The sequence below is a fragment of the Pneumocystis carinii genome (assembly GCF_001477545.1).
Source record: "Pneumocystis carinii B80 chromosome Unknown supercont1.1, whole genome shotgun sequence".
NCBI lineage: Eukaryota > Fungi > Ascomycota > Pneumocystomycetes > Pneumocystales > Pneumocystaceae > Pneumocystis > Pneumocystis carinii.
The window spans coordinates 152259-168993 of NW_017264713.1; the positions used below are offsets into that span (position 1 = coordinate 152259).

General features: G+C 30.1%; 7 protein-coding genes across 7 annotated transcripts; 4 read left to right on the forward strand and 3 right to left on the reverse strand.

Annotated features, from left to right (window-relative positions):
* Positions 1-71: 71 nt before the first annotated feature.
* T552_00064 (hypothetical protein) lies at positions 72-996 on the forward strand. The gene is made up of 4 exons (XM_018368686.1): positions 72-202; positions 262-383; positions 441-696; positions 743-996. Exons 1-4 carry the CDS (start codon positions 118-120, stop codon positions 952-954), a joined length of 675 nt encoding a protein of 224 aa, XP_018227536.1. The 5' UTR covers positions 72-117; the 3' UTR covers positions 955-996.
* A 608-nt stretch (positions 997-1604) lies between these two features.
* T552_00065 (hypothetical protein) lies at positions 1605-2342 on the forward strand (the record flags this gene model as incomplete). Its single annotated transcript, XM_018368687.1, has 2 exons — positions 1605-1991; positions 2037-2342. 2 exons carry the CDS (start codon positions 1605-1607, stop codon positions 2340-2342), a joined length of 693 nt encoding a protein of 230 aa, XP_018227537.1.
* Positions 2343-2392: 50 nt separating this feature from the next.
* T552_00066 (hypothetical protein) lies at positions 2393-4157 on the reverse strand. The gene is made up of 7 exons (XM_018368688.1): positions 4082-4157; positions 3856-4030; positions 3502-3806; positions 3346-3451; positions 2964-3293; positions 2794-2917; positions 2393-2752 (listed from the first exon to the last, which is right to left on the reverse strand). The coding sequence occupies exons 1-7, from the start codon at positions 4147-4149 to the stop codon at positions 2439-2441; spliced, it is 1422 nt and encodes a 473-aa protein (XP_018227538.1). The 5' UTR covers positions 4150-4157; the 3' UTR covers positions 2393-2438.
* A 497-nt stretch (positions 4158-4654) lies between these two features.
* Positions 4655-5336, reverse strand: T552_00067 (histone H3-like centromeric protein cnp1). Its single transcript, XM_018368689.1, has 4 exons — positions 5186-5336; positions 5013-5137; positions 4866-4965; positions 4655-4824 (listed from the first exon to the last, which is right to left on the reverse strand). The coding sequence occupies exons 1-4, from the start codon at positions 5289-5291 to the stop codon at positions 4700-4702; spliced, it is 456 nt and encodes a 151-aa protein (XP_018227539.1). The 5' UTR covers positions 5292-5336; the 3' UTR covers positions 4655-4699.
* A 1623-nt stretch (positions 5337-6959) lies between these two features.
* On the forward strand, positions 6960-11531 carry T552_00068 (hypothetical protein). The gene is made up of 7 exons (XM_018368690.1): positions 6960-7332; positions 7388-7571; positions 7619-7824; positions 7880-10621; positions 10668-10751; positions 10797-11164; positions 11212-11531. The coding sequence occupies exons 1-7, from the start codon at positions 7006-7008 to the stop codon at positions 11486-11488; spliced, it is 4188 nt and encodes a 1395-aa protein (XP_018227540.1). The 5' UTR covers positions 6960-7005; the 3' UTR covers positions 11489-11531.
* Positions 11532-11699: 168 nt separating this feature from the next.
* Positions 11700-12475, forward strand: T552_00069 (hypothetical protein; the record flags this gene model as incomplete). The annotated part of the gene is made up of 5 exons (XM_018368691.1): positions 11700-11706; positions 11757-11848; positions 11898-12209; positions 12253-12397; positions 12441-12475. 5 exons carry the CDS (start codon positions 11700-11702, stop codon positions 12473-12475), a joined length of 591 nt encoding a protein of 196 aa, XP_018227541.1.
* A 190-nt stretch (positions 12476-12665) lies between these two features.
* T552_00070 (hypothetical protein) lies at positions 12666-16601 on the reverse strand. The gene is made up of 6 exons (XM_018368692.1): positions 15798-16601; positions 15274-15754; positions 13791-15226; positions 13707-13745; positions 12888-13662; positions 12666-12842 (listed from the first exon to the last, which is right to left on the reverse strand). The coding sequence occupies exons 1-6, from the start codon at positions 16553-16555 to the stop codon at positions 12711-12713; spliced, it is 3621 nt and encodes a 1206-aa protein (XP_018227542.1). The 5' UTR covers positions 16556-16601; the 3' UTR covers positions 12666-12710.
* Between the last annotated feature and the right edge of the window lie 134 nt (positions 16602-16735).

The following is a 16735-nucleotide window of genomic DNA, read 5'->3' on the forward strand; positions in this document are numbered from 1 at the left end:
TTATAACTCTCTTTTTTTTTTTAATTTATGACGTTGCCCTTACAGCCTCCAGATGAACCTCATAAAAAGCTGTAAAAAACTAAGTCAAGAATTTAGCAGGAAAAATAGCAAATAAACATGTCTAACAAGTCCAAAGATCATGAATGGACGGTCGATGAAGAAATTGCTCTTCTCCGGGCGGTTTGTAAGTACCGGCCTATTGGTAAAACTTGATAAATTGATTATGAGCTGATGGAAAAAAAACGGCTAAAAACTTGATAGGAATACATAAACACTTTAGAATAATATCCGTTATGCAAGAAATGAGTTATTTTACCGTTCGTTCGGCAGAAATCTGGAAAAAATTGAAGACATTTTATGATTTGGAGCAACTTGATGAAATTGTAAGAAAACAGGGTTTTTATTATGATAAACATGGTTAAATGATGTTTAATAACTAGTCTGAACGCTTTCGTAATAGAGGGGATTTTTTGAAGGAGGAAGATGGGGCATTTGATGTGTATTTTACAGAATTTCTTTTACCGTGGGAGGAATATGGGGAAATTATGGAAGAACATAGACGTGCAAGTGATAGTACGTCTACAAGTCCTCCACACTTGCCTTATGGTGCAATTGGACTGGGTAAAGTTTTTGAAGAAATACAGGAAATTGAAACATTTCAGACAGAGGGTTTAGAGCCGGAGATAACGGATGATGGTAAAATTATGTATGAATATTGTTTTAGATTTGTTAATATGTGGAGATTCTCAGCTCATTGTTTCTTCTAATAAGAAAAAGAGGCCTTTAGTTTCAAGAATTATGCGTCGAACAAATAAACAAGAGAAACCAAATACACCAGTTTCTAAGAAAAACAATGTTTTAAATACTGTAGCTAGTACACGTACTTTGAAATTTGAAAAGCCATTGCAAAATACACCACCAAATATGCGCCGAAGTAGTAGAAATAAGCGTTAATAATTATATTTGGTTAATTGCTCATTTGGATTTTTATTCAAGTACTTTTTATATCTTTACTTTTCTTCAACATACTCTTCTCTTGTTTATAATATTTTCAATTACATTAAATAATTTTATAATGTAAAAAAAGGTTACTTTATTTATTATTTTAATTTTACATCTATTAGGAAACTCAATATTTATTTTAAAACCATAAAAAAGGCTATTTATATTTTCAGAGACTTTAAAAATATTTGTTTTTATATAATTGTTTGTCTAAAAAGGTATTTTTTGCTTATATAATTTATAATATTCTAATTTATAAAAAAAAATATAGATAAATTAAACGAAATACTTCTTCTTCTTATGCAATTTCTAAAATAAGCTTTATTTTTTTGATTTATAGATTTATTAACTATCTTTTTAAAATAAAAATATCTAGGATTTTTATACAAAAAAATTTTAAAGATACACAAAATCTTTTATATTTCAAGAAGGATAAAATAAGCATCTTATCAATAAGGTTTTCTTTAGGTTTTTGTTATTTTTATATTTAAATCTTAAATATCGGTTTTAAAAAATTCATTATAATATTACTATTAGTATAAAGGTATTATTTTAAAAGAGCTGCTCTTTATTATAAGATCAGAAAGAATATTTTAAGGAATATGAGAAAGGATATAATCTCTGAAAAAACATTTAAATCATTGTTAAAATCTTTAAAAATACGAATGAGTTGGTCAAAACAAAATTTATATAAATTATCAAGGAAAATAATACCTGTTTATGGGAAAACACTTAGTAGACAAATAGCATCTGCAAAGAGTGAAACACGTGCTTATCATGGTGAAATGCTGCGTGAGCATCAATGGTTAAGACTTTTTAGTCTTAGTGAAATGGAAAAAAGAAAGACAAAAGAATTATCTGCAATAAATATATATTCTATTCTTGAAAGACGAATAGATACAATTATTCATCGGGCATTATTTGCATCGAGTATAAAACAAGCAAGACAGATGGTAATCCATGGGAAAGTTAAAATTAATGGAAAAAGAGTAATTTAAATCTAAACTGTAAGTGAATTGGTAATAATTGGATAGATAAGGGATCCTGGATATTTTCTGGAGCCCGGGGATATGTTTAGTGCAGATGTGATTACAGTTATGAGGAATACAGGCTCACCTGAAATGTTCCAAAATAAATCTTTAAAGGGCAAGTCATTAGAAAAAATTGGGCCATATATACCACGACCATATATGAGCCCATTTGCATTTGTTCCTGTATATTTAGAGGTATCTTATTTAACATGTTCTGGTATTTATCTTCGTCATCCAAAATCACGACAAGGTGTATCAGAAATACCAAGTCCATTTTCTTCAGGTATTTTAATGATTAAACTTTTTTGATTCGAAACTAAAGATATTGAAAGATGTTTATTCATTAGCGTATAGTTATTATATAAAAAGACGCAAAAGAAATATAACGTGCAATAATTATAGACATTAACCTAAATGTTCAACAAAGCCGGTTACAAGTTTTCCATTCGTAAATGTGCTCTTAAGCATCTCTGGTATATGATGTTCTACATAATCGCCATTTTCTTCCTCTAGAGCATGAACATTAATACTGCTAGACTTGCTAGTTATAATTTCAATGCTTAAGCATTTTGGAGAAAGATAGATTTGGCTATTATCACATTGATCGAGTGTTATTATTGGGGTATAGCCCGAAATCTGAATTTCAAGCGATGTGGATCGAGTAAGCTCAATACCTGAAATAAGTGTATCTATTATTAATCCGCAATTGAACAATTGATCTAATAATGTAAAGAAATGATTAAAAGAAGGGAAAAAATACCTATATAGACTGTATTTGCTTTTCCTTTAAGATGGATTGTACATCTTTTGCAATTGAAAATATAGATTGTTTGATTCGTTTCAAGTTCATTAATGACAATATTTTGGTTATCTTCAAAATTTTCCTAATCCATGTATGAATATTTAAACATATAAAATTGGTTTTTATACAATATTCCAGCGTGAACCCACAAGTTCTTTTTTACATGGCAACTTGGGTTTTTTTTCCTCTGCTGTCGAAATTTGGGGTAATCGATCATTAGAAGGAACTGGCAATTGTTTCTGATAAGATGGGCATTCTTGTGTTATCTGACTTTTATCGACTTTACGCAATTTTTTCGTAATAGACTCGCCCATATTAAGCTCTGAAAAAACTGATTCAATACTAGTCGATCCTTTAGCTTCAATTTTCGCTATATGATCCTGTGAAACTGCTTCTTCTTCTCCTTCTGTCTTGACTGTACTATTATGAGCCCCTTCATCGTCTTTTATATTTGTTTTCTTAAAATATATAAAAATCATCGAATCTAATTAATCAATATAAAAAACTTACATTTGAATTCCATAAAAATCCTTCATTGTAGTACGTTTTAACATACGATTGTAATTCAGTTAATAAATTAATAAATGAATATACCCATTTCGTATCTACTGTTCCTCTAAATATTATATTAACAAAAAAACCTTCTTTTTTTTTTCCATAAAATACTTTTCTTTAAGAATTCTATTTGCATAAAATTGTGCACTATCTTTCATATCCCCAATATAAAGCACTGGTGTCGGTTCTACCATAATCCATCCAAGAGCTGCAATCCCTTCACTAACCATAGAAAGATGATTAAACATTTCTGACCCACGATTCTTATCCCGAATACTAACTACCTCATCAATCTTATGTTGAAGAGGCTTAATTAACGTCTGAAATTCTGTCGATGAAAAATCCGGCTTTTCCATACATGTTCCTTTCTTAATAAATTCTCCGTGCATTTCAAATGCCTCCATAACACATTGTGCCTATCATACTCGTCATAAAACTGTCTAATCTTCCCTTATAAAAAAAAACCTGCTCCATCACTTTCTCATCTAATTTTTCACTAAAACAAAGATATTCCTTCATAATTGGAATAAAAAACGCGTTAAACTCTGCTTCAACACTCTTCTCCTCATCTCTAGAACCTTCTTCTGCCTCTATAGCAATTCCTAAAACCTTTTCCAGTCTATTTGCTACTTTTTCAAACCTGTTTTAAAACAAATAATTAGAAAATTATGTCAATTTTAACTGATAAAACCTTTTCACAAGGGAATGGAGGTTCTTTTCCATGTCTTTTTCACGAGTTGCATAGAGATTTGAAATCATTGTGAGTGTTTAATAAGATTTTTGGAAATTGAAGGATGTTTTAAATGCGTCGTTTTGAAAAATAGAAGCGCATACAACACGCATATAATACGCATATAATACGCATACATGACGCATATAGTACGCATATTACTCACATATAACATCTTTATTATAAACAATATACATTTGCATTGATCCATTCAAATTCATTTAAACAAACCATGGTATATACAAACACGCATATAATCCATCATATCAAAACATACTAGTTTCATGGAATGTTTATTAAATGCGATATATCAAATGTCTGCATTTTATCTAGTAAAATAAACATGAATAATGTATATGTAAATCGGTGTATAAATCGGTGTATAAATATATGCATTTTGCATGTCTATTATTTTTATGAAATTCAAGTGTATGCCTAATAATATGCATTTTATATACGTTTTTATGTTTTATCTGCTTCTCCTTTTCTTTTTTTATACACTTCACACTCTTATGCTTTGCCTCGATGCATTCATATAAAAGGGTATAAATATGTTATAATAGGACCAAAAAAAAAAGTCTAGCTTAATCCACCCCAACCACCCCGAATTCTTCGCGCAAGCTGTATATCTTTTTGCATAATTGTAACACGTTTTGCATGAATTGCACATAGATTGGTATCTTCAAATAAATGAACAAGAAAAGCTATGTTGTCAGGGGAAAATGATAGATACTTTATAACGCACCTTCTGTAGCTTCTTGTAGACACAAAATCGCCGTAGATTGCCAACGAAGACCAAAATCTGTTGAAAAACTTGCAACATAATCCGTTGCTATATCTCGAACCTAGATCCATATAAATCTCCTCTTTTCTTACTTTTTATTACGCATACAACCCGTGCAAATGGCAATTTTCGTATCAGAAGGTCCGTACTTTTCTGATATTTTCTTATTTCCTTTAATGCAACTGTACCTGGTCGATATCGTCGTGCTTTTCCGCGCGGAATTGGATCTCCCGCTATTCATATATTCTTATTAAATCTTCCTTAATTCTTTTATAACTTACGTTCTATATTTCCTGATGCTCCTGCTAGTGTTTTTCGAGCTGTCCGGGTACTTCCTTCCGATAGTCTTCCCGCCGATTTTCGTGCTGTATTTTTGGCTCTCGCCATATTATTTCCTTACTGATTCCTCTCCCAGTTATTGCCTTTTGGGTTTAAAATAACCTCTTCCTTTTGATCTTTTTCGATGATTTTTTCTATGTTTGAATTATGTTGAACGCGAGTCCGAATTTTGAATCACGTGTTTTGTTACGTGCTAGAATAATATTTTTCAATTTTATAAGCTTTTTTGTGTAAAATTAGTATGAAAATAGTATATTCAGGCGTTAATTATGCCTGGTTTTATTTATTTTTATGTATGAATTTTCTTTTTTTTTCATATAAATTTGTTTAAGTATTATTATAAAGTTGTACGTAAATTATTAAGCTAAGTAAGTCAAGATTTGTAGGGTCAAGAGTTTATTATTTTTTGTTAAGACTTATTATTTGTTAAGGACTATTTAATAATAATGTTTTTTTTTCTTTTCTTTAATTTTCATTTATCTTTATTAAATATGTTTAAGAAATGTTTTATTTGTATTATTTAACTTTTTATTGAGAATTAATGATTAGAAAGACAAGGAATTGAAGAGATAAAAGAAAGATTGGAGAGATAAAAGATTGGATAAATAAGGAATTAAAGAGATAAGAAATTGCACAAACAAACATGAAATTGGGTAGATAAAAAATTAAATAGATAAAAATTAGATAGATAAAAATTAGATAGATAAAAGAAATATATGTTTGTTTGTCTTTATTATTTAAATCAATTCATTATCTTTCTTTTTTTTTTTGTATTTATAATATTTTTATAAAATTTCTACCATTTTATTTATATTTACTTTATTTTTTTAATTTTTAGACGTTATGAATATATAATTTTAACAAATATTAATTTTAACAAATATTAATTTTAACAAATATTAATAAATTACTTTTTTTTATGAATTAATAAAGTTTTTATTATTTTCTCTTCAACATTTCATTCATATAAATATATTTTTATCTTCTTTTTTAAATTATATACTATAAATCTTTTTTTATTATGTAAATTTAAATTATTTTATGTTTTTTTTACTAAATTTCTTTTTTTTTCTAATATTTTTAAGAATTCATTACATTCTTTTGCAATTCTTCTTCTTTCTTTTATATCTACTTCTACTTCTACTCCTACTCCCACTTAATTTCCTTTTTATCTCTTATCGTTCTATATATATCTTAATTTTCTTAGAAAACATTAATAACCACTTTTTCTTTAAAAATACATATATAATCCCCCCTAATCCCCTTTATCCCCCTTTTAATTCCCCTCATCTCTTCATCACTCCCTCTCCCTCCCTTTTCCTCCCTGGCTATCTCCAGATAGCCAGGCTCACTTTCCACGCGTATACCATACTTCGTTATGGTTATACGCTTATAAAAATACACAAATACACTTATAAATACATTTCATACTTATATTTCATATATAACACTAATTATTATCATTATATACTTTATTCTAACTACATTGTTATATCTTATATTACATATTATAGATAAATACATAAAAATACGCTCAAATACAAAATTTATATAAAAACACTCAAAATTATAGATAAATATACAACTAACATAACCTTACATACCCTCACATAGTCTCCTTCTCCACCATAAAACACCCTTACTGTCCTTAAACCCCTTCAGTTTTCCGGGCACGTTTCGAAGAATTTTTATACTTAAATGTTTTTAAATGTATTTTAAATCTTTAAATAAAGGCCTTTAAAGAGGTCTTTAAGGATTAAATATGAAGAAACAAACAATGCCGGCAGGACCATTAAATTATGCAAGAGCGGTTTCGTCTGGAGAGACGAATGTTAAACGAGGGAATCATGAATCATCAGGATTAGGAGGTCTTTTAAATGGGTCTAATGGACGAGGTAGAAGACATCATCAATCGCCAGGAAGTCCTATGAGAGGAAGTGTTAGTAATAAGCAACGGTCAAGAACGGCATCTACCGTTACGAGTGTTGCTACGGATAGTGTACGATCGCGGGGAACGAGTATAAGCTCTAGGAATATAGAGGCGAATGGGTCCTCAGAGACGAGAGAAGGAGTAGTAGAAGAAGTAAATGTATGGATTAATAAGAGGGAAAAATAAGGGATGAAAGGAGCTGATGGGGGTATAGAGTGGAATAAATGTTAAAATGACGGGAGATTATTCTATTTCGACGATATCACATCATCGAAGGAATTCATCGATTCATTCGATCAAATCGGAGATGTATCATTCGAGCCGATCGTCAATGTCATCATGTCATCAGAACCAGATGGTATATCCGTACCCATATCAGTCATCGCCGTATTTTTTTGGTATGAAAATAAATTAAGGAAAAAAAGAGGAAGCTAAGTTGTTAAAGTTCCTCAAAGTTATCCAGGAACGGGATACAATGGAGGAGTAGCGGCGTATGGACCACCTCATTCAGGATTTACACAACGAAATATGAGCGGATTTTCGACGCCATCGAATCACCCATTTAATACAGTATCATCGCCCCAAATATCGCAAACATCAGGGTTTCCAGTAGTATCATCGCAACCATGGCAACAAATGAATCAGCATTATGTATGAATGATTTTAATGAAAGTAAAAAAAGTAAAGAATCTAATGTAATGATTAGTTTTACCAGGGTGGATATGATCAAGCAGGGTTTTATCCGCCAATTTATGGGATTTCACCACATTCGTTTGTGAGATCGATGAGTTCATATCCCAGTATTTCATATTCGTATTCGGGACAGTCATTTCAGGCTTCGTATCTTCCGACACAGTCTGTCCAGATGAGTAAAAGTGTATCATCGACATCTGATTGCCCAGTTGCACCGACAATGGCACCGCCAACGTTTTCGGAGACTAATACATGGTCTTCACAAACAACAACGGATGAAACAGGAACGTCATCTGTTGTTCGTCCTCAGAAACGTGTTAATGCGGCCGTTAAAATTGTTAATCCCAAGACAAATATGGAAATATCTATTTCACCAACATTACCCCCATCCGACAAGGAAAATCTTTCAATACCGATTGCAGATGAATCTTCCAAAAATGCATCTGACTTATTTGAGGGCTATGAACAAAAAGATCCTGAGATTTCGGCTGTTCCTGAAAATCCAATTCTTCAAGATGAAAATGAACCTGTTGAAATTGATGAATCTATAAATGATAATAATGCTGATGAAAAAGTAAGTGTTCAAGATGAAAATGATCATTGTGTACCCGAAAAAGAACAAAACTCTGTTGATGATAAAATTGAAGAGAATTTACCACTTGAGATTGAAGAAAGTAAGGATTCGGTTGAAATTGGTTATGGAATATATGAGGATGCACCCGAATCAACTCAAAAAGACGAAAATGATGCTAAATTAGAACAGAAAATGCATAATGTTATTGAAATGGCTCAAGAAGAAGAGAAAATAGTTGAAGCAAGTCAGGAAACAAAAGATACTTTTGAAACAGTTCAGGAAGATGTGATTGAAATGATTCAAGAAATGGATATCCTTGAGCCTGTTCAAGATATAATTCAAGCTGATCAAGAAAGTGTAGTTGAAGACTCATTTGTATACGATGATTCTTCACTCGAAAAGAAAGACATAGAAAGGCCTATGTCTCAAGAACTAGATTTGAGTTCTATAGAAAAAGAACAATTGGAAATTGTAGATAAAGATAAATGTCAAGATGATCATAATGACGATAAGATTCAGGATTGTGATATTAATGAATTCCAAAATAAGCTATCACCAAAAAATCAGGATACTACTGTAGAACAATCTCGACCTTCTTCTAGCGAAAAAGCTAAACAAAAACCATTACTCATACCTCTTGGTGTTTCTGAAACAGATAAAAATAATGCAAATGAAGTTTCAATGTCTATTACATCTCTTAAGAATTCCACATTTATTACAGATCTTAAGACTATTGTATATCCTAAAGGATTCAACCCTCCAAAGGCATCCTTAAATGTAAATTCATTACCCGGAAAATTTAGATATGACGAAGAATTTTTATTGCAGTTTCAAAAAGTTTATGTAAATAAACCCGATTTTAATTGGGATGAACGTATAAAAGATACTATTGGTGATGGAACGGATGATAAAAAACCTTCCAAAAATAGTCTTGGGGGATTGAGTTCAAGATCAATATCTCGAAGTATTGGTGTTTCGATGACATCTATTCCTATAGGTAGTTTTGGCTTGAACAAACCTCCTTCTTTAGGAAAATCTGTATCAAATCAGCATTGTTCGCATATTAATACTCAAACACAGCAAATTTCTGATTCTTCGTTGAATGTATCAGAGGAATCATTTGGAGTTAGTAAACTTACCTCTAATAAATCTGTATCTGGAATTACATCAAACGAATCTGGAAGTCCAGTTGGTTCTAGATTTTCTTTATCAAGCTCCGGTAACCCAGTTTCACTTGGATTCTCTATGTCTAGATCTGGGAGTCCGGTTACTCCTAGGATGCCATCTAGAAAAGGTGGTAGTCGTCGTGGAGTAGGGCTTACACAATCAGAAACTAAAGTTGATAAACATGATCAAAAAAGCGGGTCTAATATGCTTTCTGATCATGTAGCTCCTTTAGCATTATCTGCAAATAGATGGCAACCAAAGTTAAAATCTCAGTCTGTTCAACCGGGCGAACATATGGATCCTGAAATGGTTCAGAGGAAAGTTAAGGCTGCTCTTAATAAACTTACAGTCGATAATTTTGATCGAATAACTGATCAAATTTTAGAAATTGCTTCTCAATCAAAGAATGAAACAGACGGGCGGACTTTGCGACAAATTATTCAGCTTACTTTTGAAAAGGCTACTGACGAAGCGAATTTTTCAAGTATGTACGCTAGATTTTGTAGAAAAATGATGGAAACTACAAGTTCTGAAATTCGTGATGAGAAATTACAGTTAGATAAAAATGGAAGACCAATTACTGGAGGCATTCTTTTTAGAAAATATCTTCTTAATAGATGTCAAGAAAATTTTGAACGTGGTTGGAAAGCTAACCTCCCCTCTAAACCTAATGGTGAATTTAATACACAGGAAGCTGAAATGCTTTCCGATGAATATTATGTTCTTGTTACAGCAAAACGTAGAGGATTAGGTCTCATTAAATTTATTGGAGAACTTTTCAAGTTAAATATGTTAACCGAAAGAATTATGCATGAATGTATAAAGAAACTTCTTGCTAATGTTGTTGATCCTGATGAAGAAGAAATTGAGAGTTTATGTAAACTTTTAGCTACTATTGGTAAAGATTTAGAAAGTACTGAAAAGGGACACGTGCATATGAATGTATATATTGAACGTATGGATAAGATTGTTAAAACATCAAACCTTTCAAATAGAATTAAATTTATGGTTATGGTAAGTTTTATAGAATTTTTAATTTTCATTTTTTTCATACTATTAGGATATTTTGGATTTAAGAAAAAATGGATGGAAATCTAAAAATGCTGATAAAGGACCAAAGACGATTGCTGAAATTCATGAAGATGTAAATAACGATTTTTATATTTCGAATATTACTGATTTAGCCTAGATAGCTAAAGAAAAAGCCGAGGCAGATGCTATACGACTTGTAAATCAAAGTCGTGGATCAAGATTAGATTATGGGCGAGCGGATAAAAGTGGACGTCCTAGTGTATCATTATTCGGAGTTCCCGATTGGCAAAATACAAAAAATCTCAATTCCGCTGATTGCAAAGCTGGAGATTTATCAAGACTTGGACAAATACGGTCTTCTAATCAATGCTCATTTGGTCCCGGTGGTCAGCTTTCATCCTTAAGAAGTTTAAGTGATAGTAAAAAAATTGCATTTGAAACACAAGAAACTCAAAAAGAATTGATCGAACCCTTACAAACTTCTAATTCTTCTATTCCTGCCTCTGAACAAGACTCTTCAAATACGTATAAATCAAAATTCATATTAAAATATAACTAACTACTTTTTTTAGTTCATTTACAACTAAATCTGACCATAATCAACAAGATAACGAAAAAATACAACATGAACAACTTCTTGATGATAAATCATCTTCATCAAATCCACCTCTTATAACAAAATTATCTGATTCTGTGGAAGATGTATCCGAAAAAACCTTTGACAATAATTCTCAAGAAAATCAACTTTCTTTTACAGAATCTTCTCAATTAACCCCTTCCGAATCCGATTCTGATGATCAAAATACTTTGGAAAAATTTACTGATGCTAAACAATCTCCCATTGCATAAGATCTTTCATCAATCAAAATAGTATTTATATATAATCCTTCATACTCTTCTTGACGATTGAATCTGATTGTTCAAACACTTGGGAATTTATTTCATTTCTATCACTTTTATTTTTTTATATATTTACAAATCAAGATTTTTTAGTCGGGTTTTTTTCTTAAAAAACGTTGTCTTAAAGCTTAATAATTTTGTCTTTTAGATTAATTTTCATATGAAAGGTTATATTTCTTATAGGGCTATGTTAATATTTGACTAAGGGCTGGTACAGATAGGGTGCGAAGTGCACCTTTAAACAGGGTATATTTTGAAAAAACAGGCTTTGAACGTGTAAAGAAAAATGGGAACTTATCGGTGAAAAAGGTGAAAAGAAAAGGGTTTAGGGTTTTATGAGGTCTTTGACCTGTATCAGCGTTCTTTTGATGTTCATAAGAAGTGGGTTCATGATCTTTATAAAGAAAAAAACGAGTCAATTGCGTTAAATGAAGGAATACATGAAAAATTAGCTTTAAATCCGTTATTTCAACGTTTAAGTGGAAAAAAAGATGTTGACAAGGATGTGACGCTTGCAAAGAATCCTTTATTTGCACGGCTGAATGGTTCTCAAACAGTAATTAAAGGATCGGCTCAAGGAAAGAGTTCATGGACGATTAAAGGCATTTCTGGTGCAACTACAGTGATTATATCTAATCTTGTTGAAGGAACATCAGCCGAGGATGTAAAAGTGTGTTTTTAACTTTTTTTTTAATGTGATTAATCGTTAGTAGACATCTCTTGCATCGTTAGGTCATATCCAAGCATGTTCTGTATATAAAGTAAATCATGGAGCATTAGTTCAAGCAGAAGTGACATTTTCATTGAGATCCGAAGCAAACACTGTAGTAGAGAAATTAAATCAAGCGATTGCAGATGGTTTTTTTTTTTTTTTTTTTTTTTTATAATTAATAAAATATAGGCAATGTTTTAACAGTTTATATTAAAGAGAAGTAAAATTACTATCGGATTTCTCTATTTTTGAATAATTATTTAAATGACGAATAAATATCCATTTTATTTTTATATATATTTGTTTTATTTTATATATTCATTTTATTGGTTATTGGTGTTTTTGAGAATAAGAATTAGCTAAATATGGATAATGAGATTGTTGTGTTTTAATCAATTTTTTATTTTATCAAATATTCTAAAGATATGATGAATGAAAATTGTCATTATGTCTTAAAAGTTATGTATTGGCATACAATGCATCTACCACCCCTTTGACAATGATATTTCTACTTTTGTTTTCATTTAAAATGTCATCAGTTTGACTATGATGGGATTGTATATGAAGTTTACTAAAAATTTGCGTTAAAATCTGTAAAATTGTTATTTATTTTGTCAATTAAATATTCATAAATACCTTGTCCATATATTGACTAAATTCATAAATAATATAATTTTCAGTATTCTTAATATGAAATGGTATCCAGTTATCTATTTGAACAATATTGTTTTGTTGTATTAATTTTCCTCCAAACAATAGTACAGATAAAGGATTTAATAAAGTAGTATTTCTCAATGTTAAATTTTTTGAAAGATCTGTCTTAGATTTTGAACCAAAAGCATAAAGAGTACCCGAAGGAGCAATATCCTCAGATATGGGAGGTCCGTAAAGACTTTTGTTGCTACTTTTTGGAAAATTAATAGATGATGGATGTATTAGAGCTGTATTATCATAGCAAGTCCTAAGTAATCTCTTATTTGTTACAACAGCTATATTTGGATGAAATCCTGCACATATTAATGATTTTATAAGAGGAATGCAGTCAGAATATTTATTTAGTTCTTCACCACCTAATTCTTCAGACTCATTTTCTTTATAGGAAATAATTCTATGATCAACCAAAATTTGTAATATTTGTTTGGCTACATTTTCAATAGTTTGAAGAGTATTTCTATGTAAAAAATTTTTTTCAATGAAATTTGATGCAGAAATATTGCCTTCATTTTTTTGAATTAAGCGCCATTTTTTAAAACAATTAATAATAGTTATATGATCGCTTTTATAATCCATGCCTAACTTACTACGAACTTCACGACATTCTTGTTGATAATCAATAGGTTGTACAAAAATATTTCTTAGTGATGCACTTGCTGCAAGAATAAGAACAGGATCTAGGCATTTAAAAATTGCTCTATGACATGTTATTTTAAATAATATTTATAAAACTAAACAAACCCCATTAAACACATTTTTCCAAGAGAAGGTTCAACAGGCCTAATATAGTTACTTTTGTTTTTTTACTTTCTATGAATTGCTTACAAAGTAGCTAAAATAGTACCCAAAGGTGTTAAATTTTCATTTTCATCCAAAGCGCCTAAAGAATAAAGTCTTTGAAGACCATTTTCTACCGCTTTTTTTGAAGGCGCTTCAATTGTCTCTGATAATACTTTTAATACTGAATCTTTCATTCCTATTGCTTTTATTTGCAAACATATTTCCTGTAAATCTGATCTAAGAATTTCTGGTGGCGATGCAGGTGTTAAAACAGCATGTCGATTTTTAGATATTAAGGCATAATAATGTCCGTCTTTTACTCTTCCCGCTCTTCCTGCTCTTTGTTTTGAACTTGAATGGCTAATCCAAGTAGAAAGAAGGCTAGTAATACATTTAGTTTGATCATATATTTTTTCTCGATGTTTACAAGTATCAACTACATATACAACATCAGGAATAGTAATAGATGTTTCTGCAATATTAGTAGCAAGTATTATTTTTCTTATCCCTGGCTCTAATTTTTTAAAAACTTCTTGTTGCATATGAGGAATTGCTGAATGAAGCATATAAATACGATATTTGGAGTTATCTGAAAAATCAAGACCTGCTCTACCTGATAGTAAAACTTTATTTAAAGAATTGATTTCAGAATATCCTGGAAGAAAGACTAAGATAGATCCATCATTAGTTGTTTTTACTATATATGAAATCGTAGTAGCAATAAGGCCATCTGGGATGTCTTTTTCATTCATAAAAGATAATTCTTCTTGATTTGAAGAGTTTTTTGAAGACCAATCTATACAAGAATTATGGTTATCTGATTCGTTTTCTGTAATTTCCATTTCCTTTTCTTTATAAGAATTAGAATTGAAAGCAGTCTCAGTTTTAATATATGAAGTAGTATCTTTATCAAAAAGTGCTGGCGCCTGTTTTTTTGAAAATGTATTTTTTAGATTTTGGTATATGTCTTCTAAAAAATATGAAGATACAGGAAAACTAGAACCGGGTATAAATATCGAAGGTGCCTGCTTATTTGGAAATTCTTCCCCAAAATACTTGCAAAACAAAATTGGATCCACTGTTGCGCTCATTAGAATAATTTTGATAGGAGTTAATCCAGAAGATTTTCTTTTTTTCATAATTTTTTTTAAAACAAAAAGTAAAAAATCTGTTTGAATACTCCTTTCATGAACTTCATCTACAATAATATGACTTACACTCTCAAGTATTGGTGATGATAGGTCTTGAAGCTGTTTTAAAAGTATACCTGTTGTACAATAATTTATACTCCCTACAGGTTTTGCAAGTTTACTATCAAATCTTACTTGATATCCAATAGATTCCTGCAATTTTTCATTTCTTTCAAAAGATACTCTTTGTGCTACTGAAATTGCTGCTATTCTTCGAGGCTGAGTACATAATATATTGCATTGTGCGCCAGTATTATTAAGAATTGCATCTTCAAAAATTAACTGAGGAAGCTATTATTGCATTAAAATAACACAGTATAAACAACTGTCATTGATACCTGAGTAGTTTTGCCGCTTCCAGTAGCTCCTACAATTACACAAACAGGATTTTCTTTAATTAGTGTTAATAAATTGTTCTTAAAAGAAAAAATAGGAAGTTTCTGTTTTTTTTCTAGTAAATCGTGTAATAAATGATCTTTGTCTTTTTTAAGTTCCTTCAAATGCTTCATTAGAGTTTCAGAACGCTGTTTTAGAAACTCTAGACTCGGTTTAAAAGGTGACCAGCTAAGATCTTTTTCCTTTTGAGAATATATCTCTTTAGATTTTTCAAAAGTTTGAATATTTTTTAATTTAGAGATAGTTTCCTTCATGATTTCTAATGATTTATTTGATATATTGGTTGGAATAAGTGATAATGGTCGCAAAAACTCTCCATTCCCTTTTTCAAGCTCTTTAATATATTCTGAAAATATATGAGGCATTTCTTTACGAATATTAAGTGCGTAAACAAGAAAACATGCTTCTTCTGAATCCTTTTTACTATAACTTTTTACAATATGTACTTATATAGAGAAATACTTACCTATACATTTCTGGAGACATTGCCAGAATCTTTTCATCAGCTTTTATTAATGCAATCCAAAAATTATCTTTCATTTTAAAAATAAGTTCTGTTTTTCCTTTTTTCGTTTTATATTCAAAAAAATGAATAAATTTTCTGGCATTAGATGTATTTAAAATTTCCCAATCTTTAATTAAAAGATTATTTTTATCATTTTCTAAATGATATTCTTCTGCTATTTTTTTGAAATTAACACAGGCAAGAATTTCTGCAATTCTACGATCAAATGATTTTCCTGTAGCCTCTAATCTAGGCTCTTCAGTATATACAGTAACTGCATAAACTTTCTTTTTTTTAATTTTCGTATATGATACAGACACTTCAAATTTTGGTAAAGCTAACCAACGAGATGAATAATTTAAAACATCCAATTTAGCATTCGCTTCTTTGCTAATTAAACCAAAATCATGATTTCCAATTTTATTTTCCTCAATTATATTAAATAATAATTTTTTTTCATACATTTTTGAAATGAAATAAAGGAATGCATTATTTCGAGCTTCTTTTGCTGTTGTTCCATGTCCTTTCCCTATAAATACATTTCTACGTATTCTTTCCGTACAAAAAGCATAATAAGGAAATGTTGTATAAGATTTATCTAATTTAATTGACAATTTTGGTTTCATACCAATAATTTCATATAAAAATATCTTTGGATCACTAAAAATACTTTTCGATATCCCTTTTTCATTTAGCTCCTCATTACGTGGAAATAACATGTTTTTTTCAATATATGTTTTATTATATAATATAGGATTCGACCTCGAATACCTTTTTATTTGATATTTTGTATTTCTTAAAAATTGTTCATTAAAATTATAAACTTTTATTCCTTTATTCTTTTCAATATTGTCTTCTTTATTTTTATCATTATTATATGACTTTTTAATCTTTTTTTG

What these genes read in the sequence shown, in the direction of transcription:
- T552_00064 (XM_018368686.1), top strand. Translation starts at nt 118, where the DNA reads ATGTCTAACAAGTCCAAAGATCATGAATGGACGGTCGATGAAGAAATT. An exon ending in TGGAGCAACTTGATGAAATT is followed by an intron (nt 384 to 440) that starts GTAAGAAAACAG and finishes TTTAATAACTAG; the next exon opens with TCTGAACGCTTTCGTAATAG. An exon ending in GCCGGAGATAACGGATGATG is followed by an intron (nt 697 to 742) that starts GTAAAATTATGT and finishes TAATATGTGGAG; the next exon opens with ATTCTCAGCTCATTGTTTCT.
- T552_00066 (XM_018368688.1), bottom strand. Translation starts at nt 4,149, where the DNA reads ATGATTTCAAATCTCTATGCAACTCGTGAAAAAGACATGGAAAAGAAC. An exon ending in AATAGAATTCTTAAAGAAAA is followed by an intron (nt 3,452 to 3,501) that starts GTATTTTATGGA and finishes TATAATATTTAG; the next exon opens with AGGAACAGTAGATACGAAAT. An exon ending in TGGGTTCACGCTGGAATATT is followed by an intron (nt 2,918 to 2,963) that starts GTATAAAAACCA and finishes TACATGGATTAG; the next exon opens with GAAAATTTTGAAGATAACCA.
- T552_00067 (XM_018368689.1), bottom strand. Translation starts at nt 5,291, where the DNA reads ATGGCGAGAGCCAAAAATACAGCACGAAAATCGGCGGGAAGACTATCG. An exon ending in AGCATCAGGAAATATAGAAC is followed by an intron (nt 5,138 to 5,185) that starts GTAAGTTATAAA and finishes ATATATGAATAG; the next exon opens with CGGGAGATCCAATTCCGCGC. An exon ending in AATTGCCATTTGCACGGGTT is followed by an intron (nt 4,966 to 5,012) that starts GTATGCGTAATA and finishes ATATGGATCTAG; the next exon opens with GTTCGAGATATAGCAACGGA.
- T552_00068 (XM_018368690.1), top strand. Translation starts at nt 7,006, where the DNA reads ATGAAGAAACAAACAATGCCGGCAGGACCATTAAATTATGCAAGAGCG. An exon ending in AACAAATGAATCAGCATTAT is followed by an intron (nt 7,825 to 7,879) that starts GTATGAATGATT and finishes TGTAATGATTAG; the next exon opens with TTTTACCAGGGTGGATATGA. An exon ending in GAACAAGACTCTTCAAATAC is followed by an intron (nt 11,165 to 11,211) that starts GTATAAATCAAA and finishes TACTTTTTTTAG; the next exon opens with TTCATTTACAACTAAATCTG.
- T552_00070 (XM_018368692.1), bottom strand. Translation starts at nt 16,555, where the DNA reads ATGTTATTTCCACGTAATGAGGAGCTAAATGAAAAAGGGATATCGAAA. An exon ending in GGTACTATTTTAGCTACTTT is followed by an intron (nt 13,746 to 13,790) that starts GTAAGCAATTCA and finishes TAACTATATTAG; the next exon opens with GCCTGTTGAACCTTCTCTTG. An exon ending in GGAAAAATGTGTTTAATGGG is followed by an intron (nt 13,663 to 13,706) that starts GTTTGTTTAGTT and finishes AACATGTCATAG; the next exon opens with AGCAATTTTTAAATGCCTAG.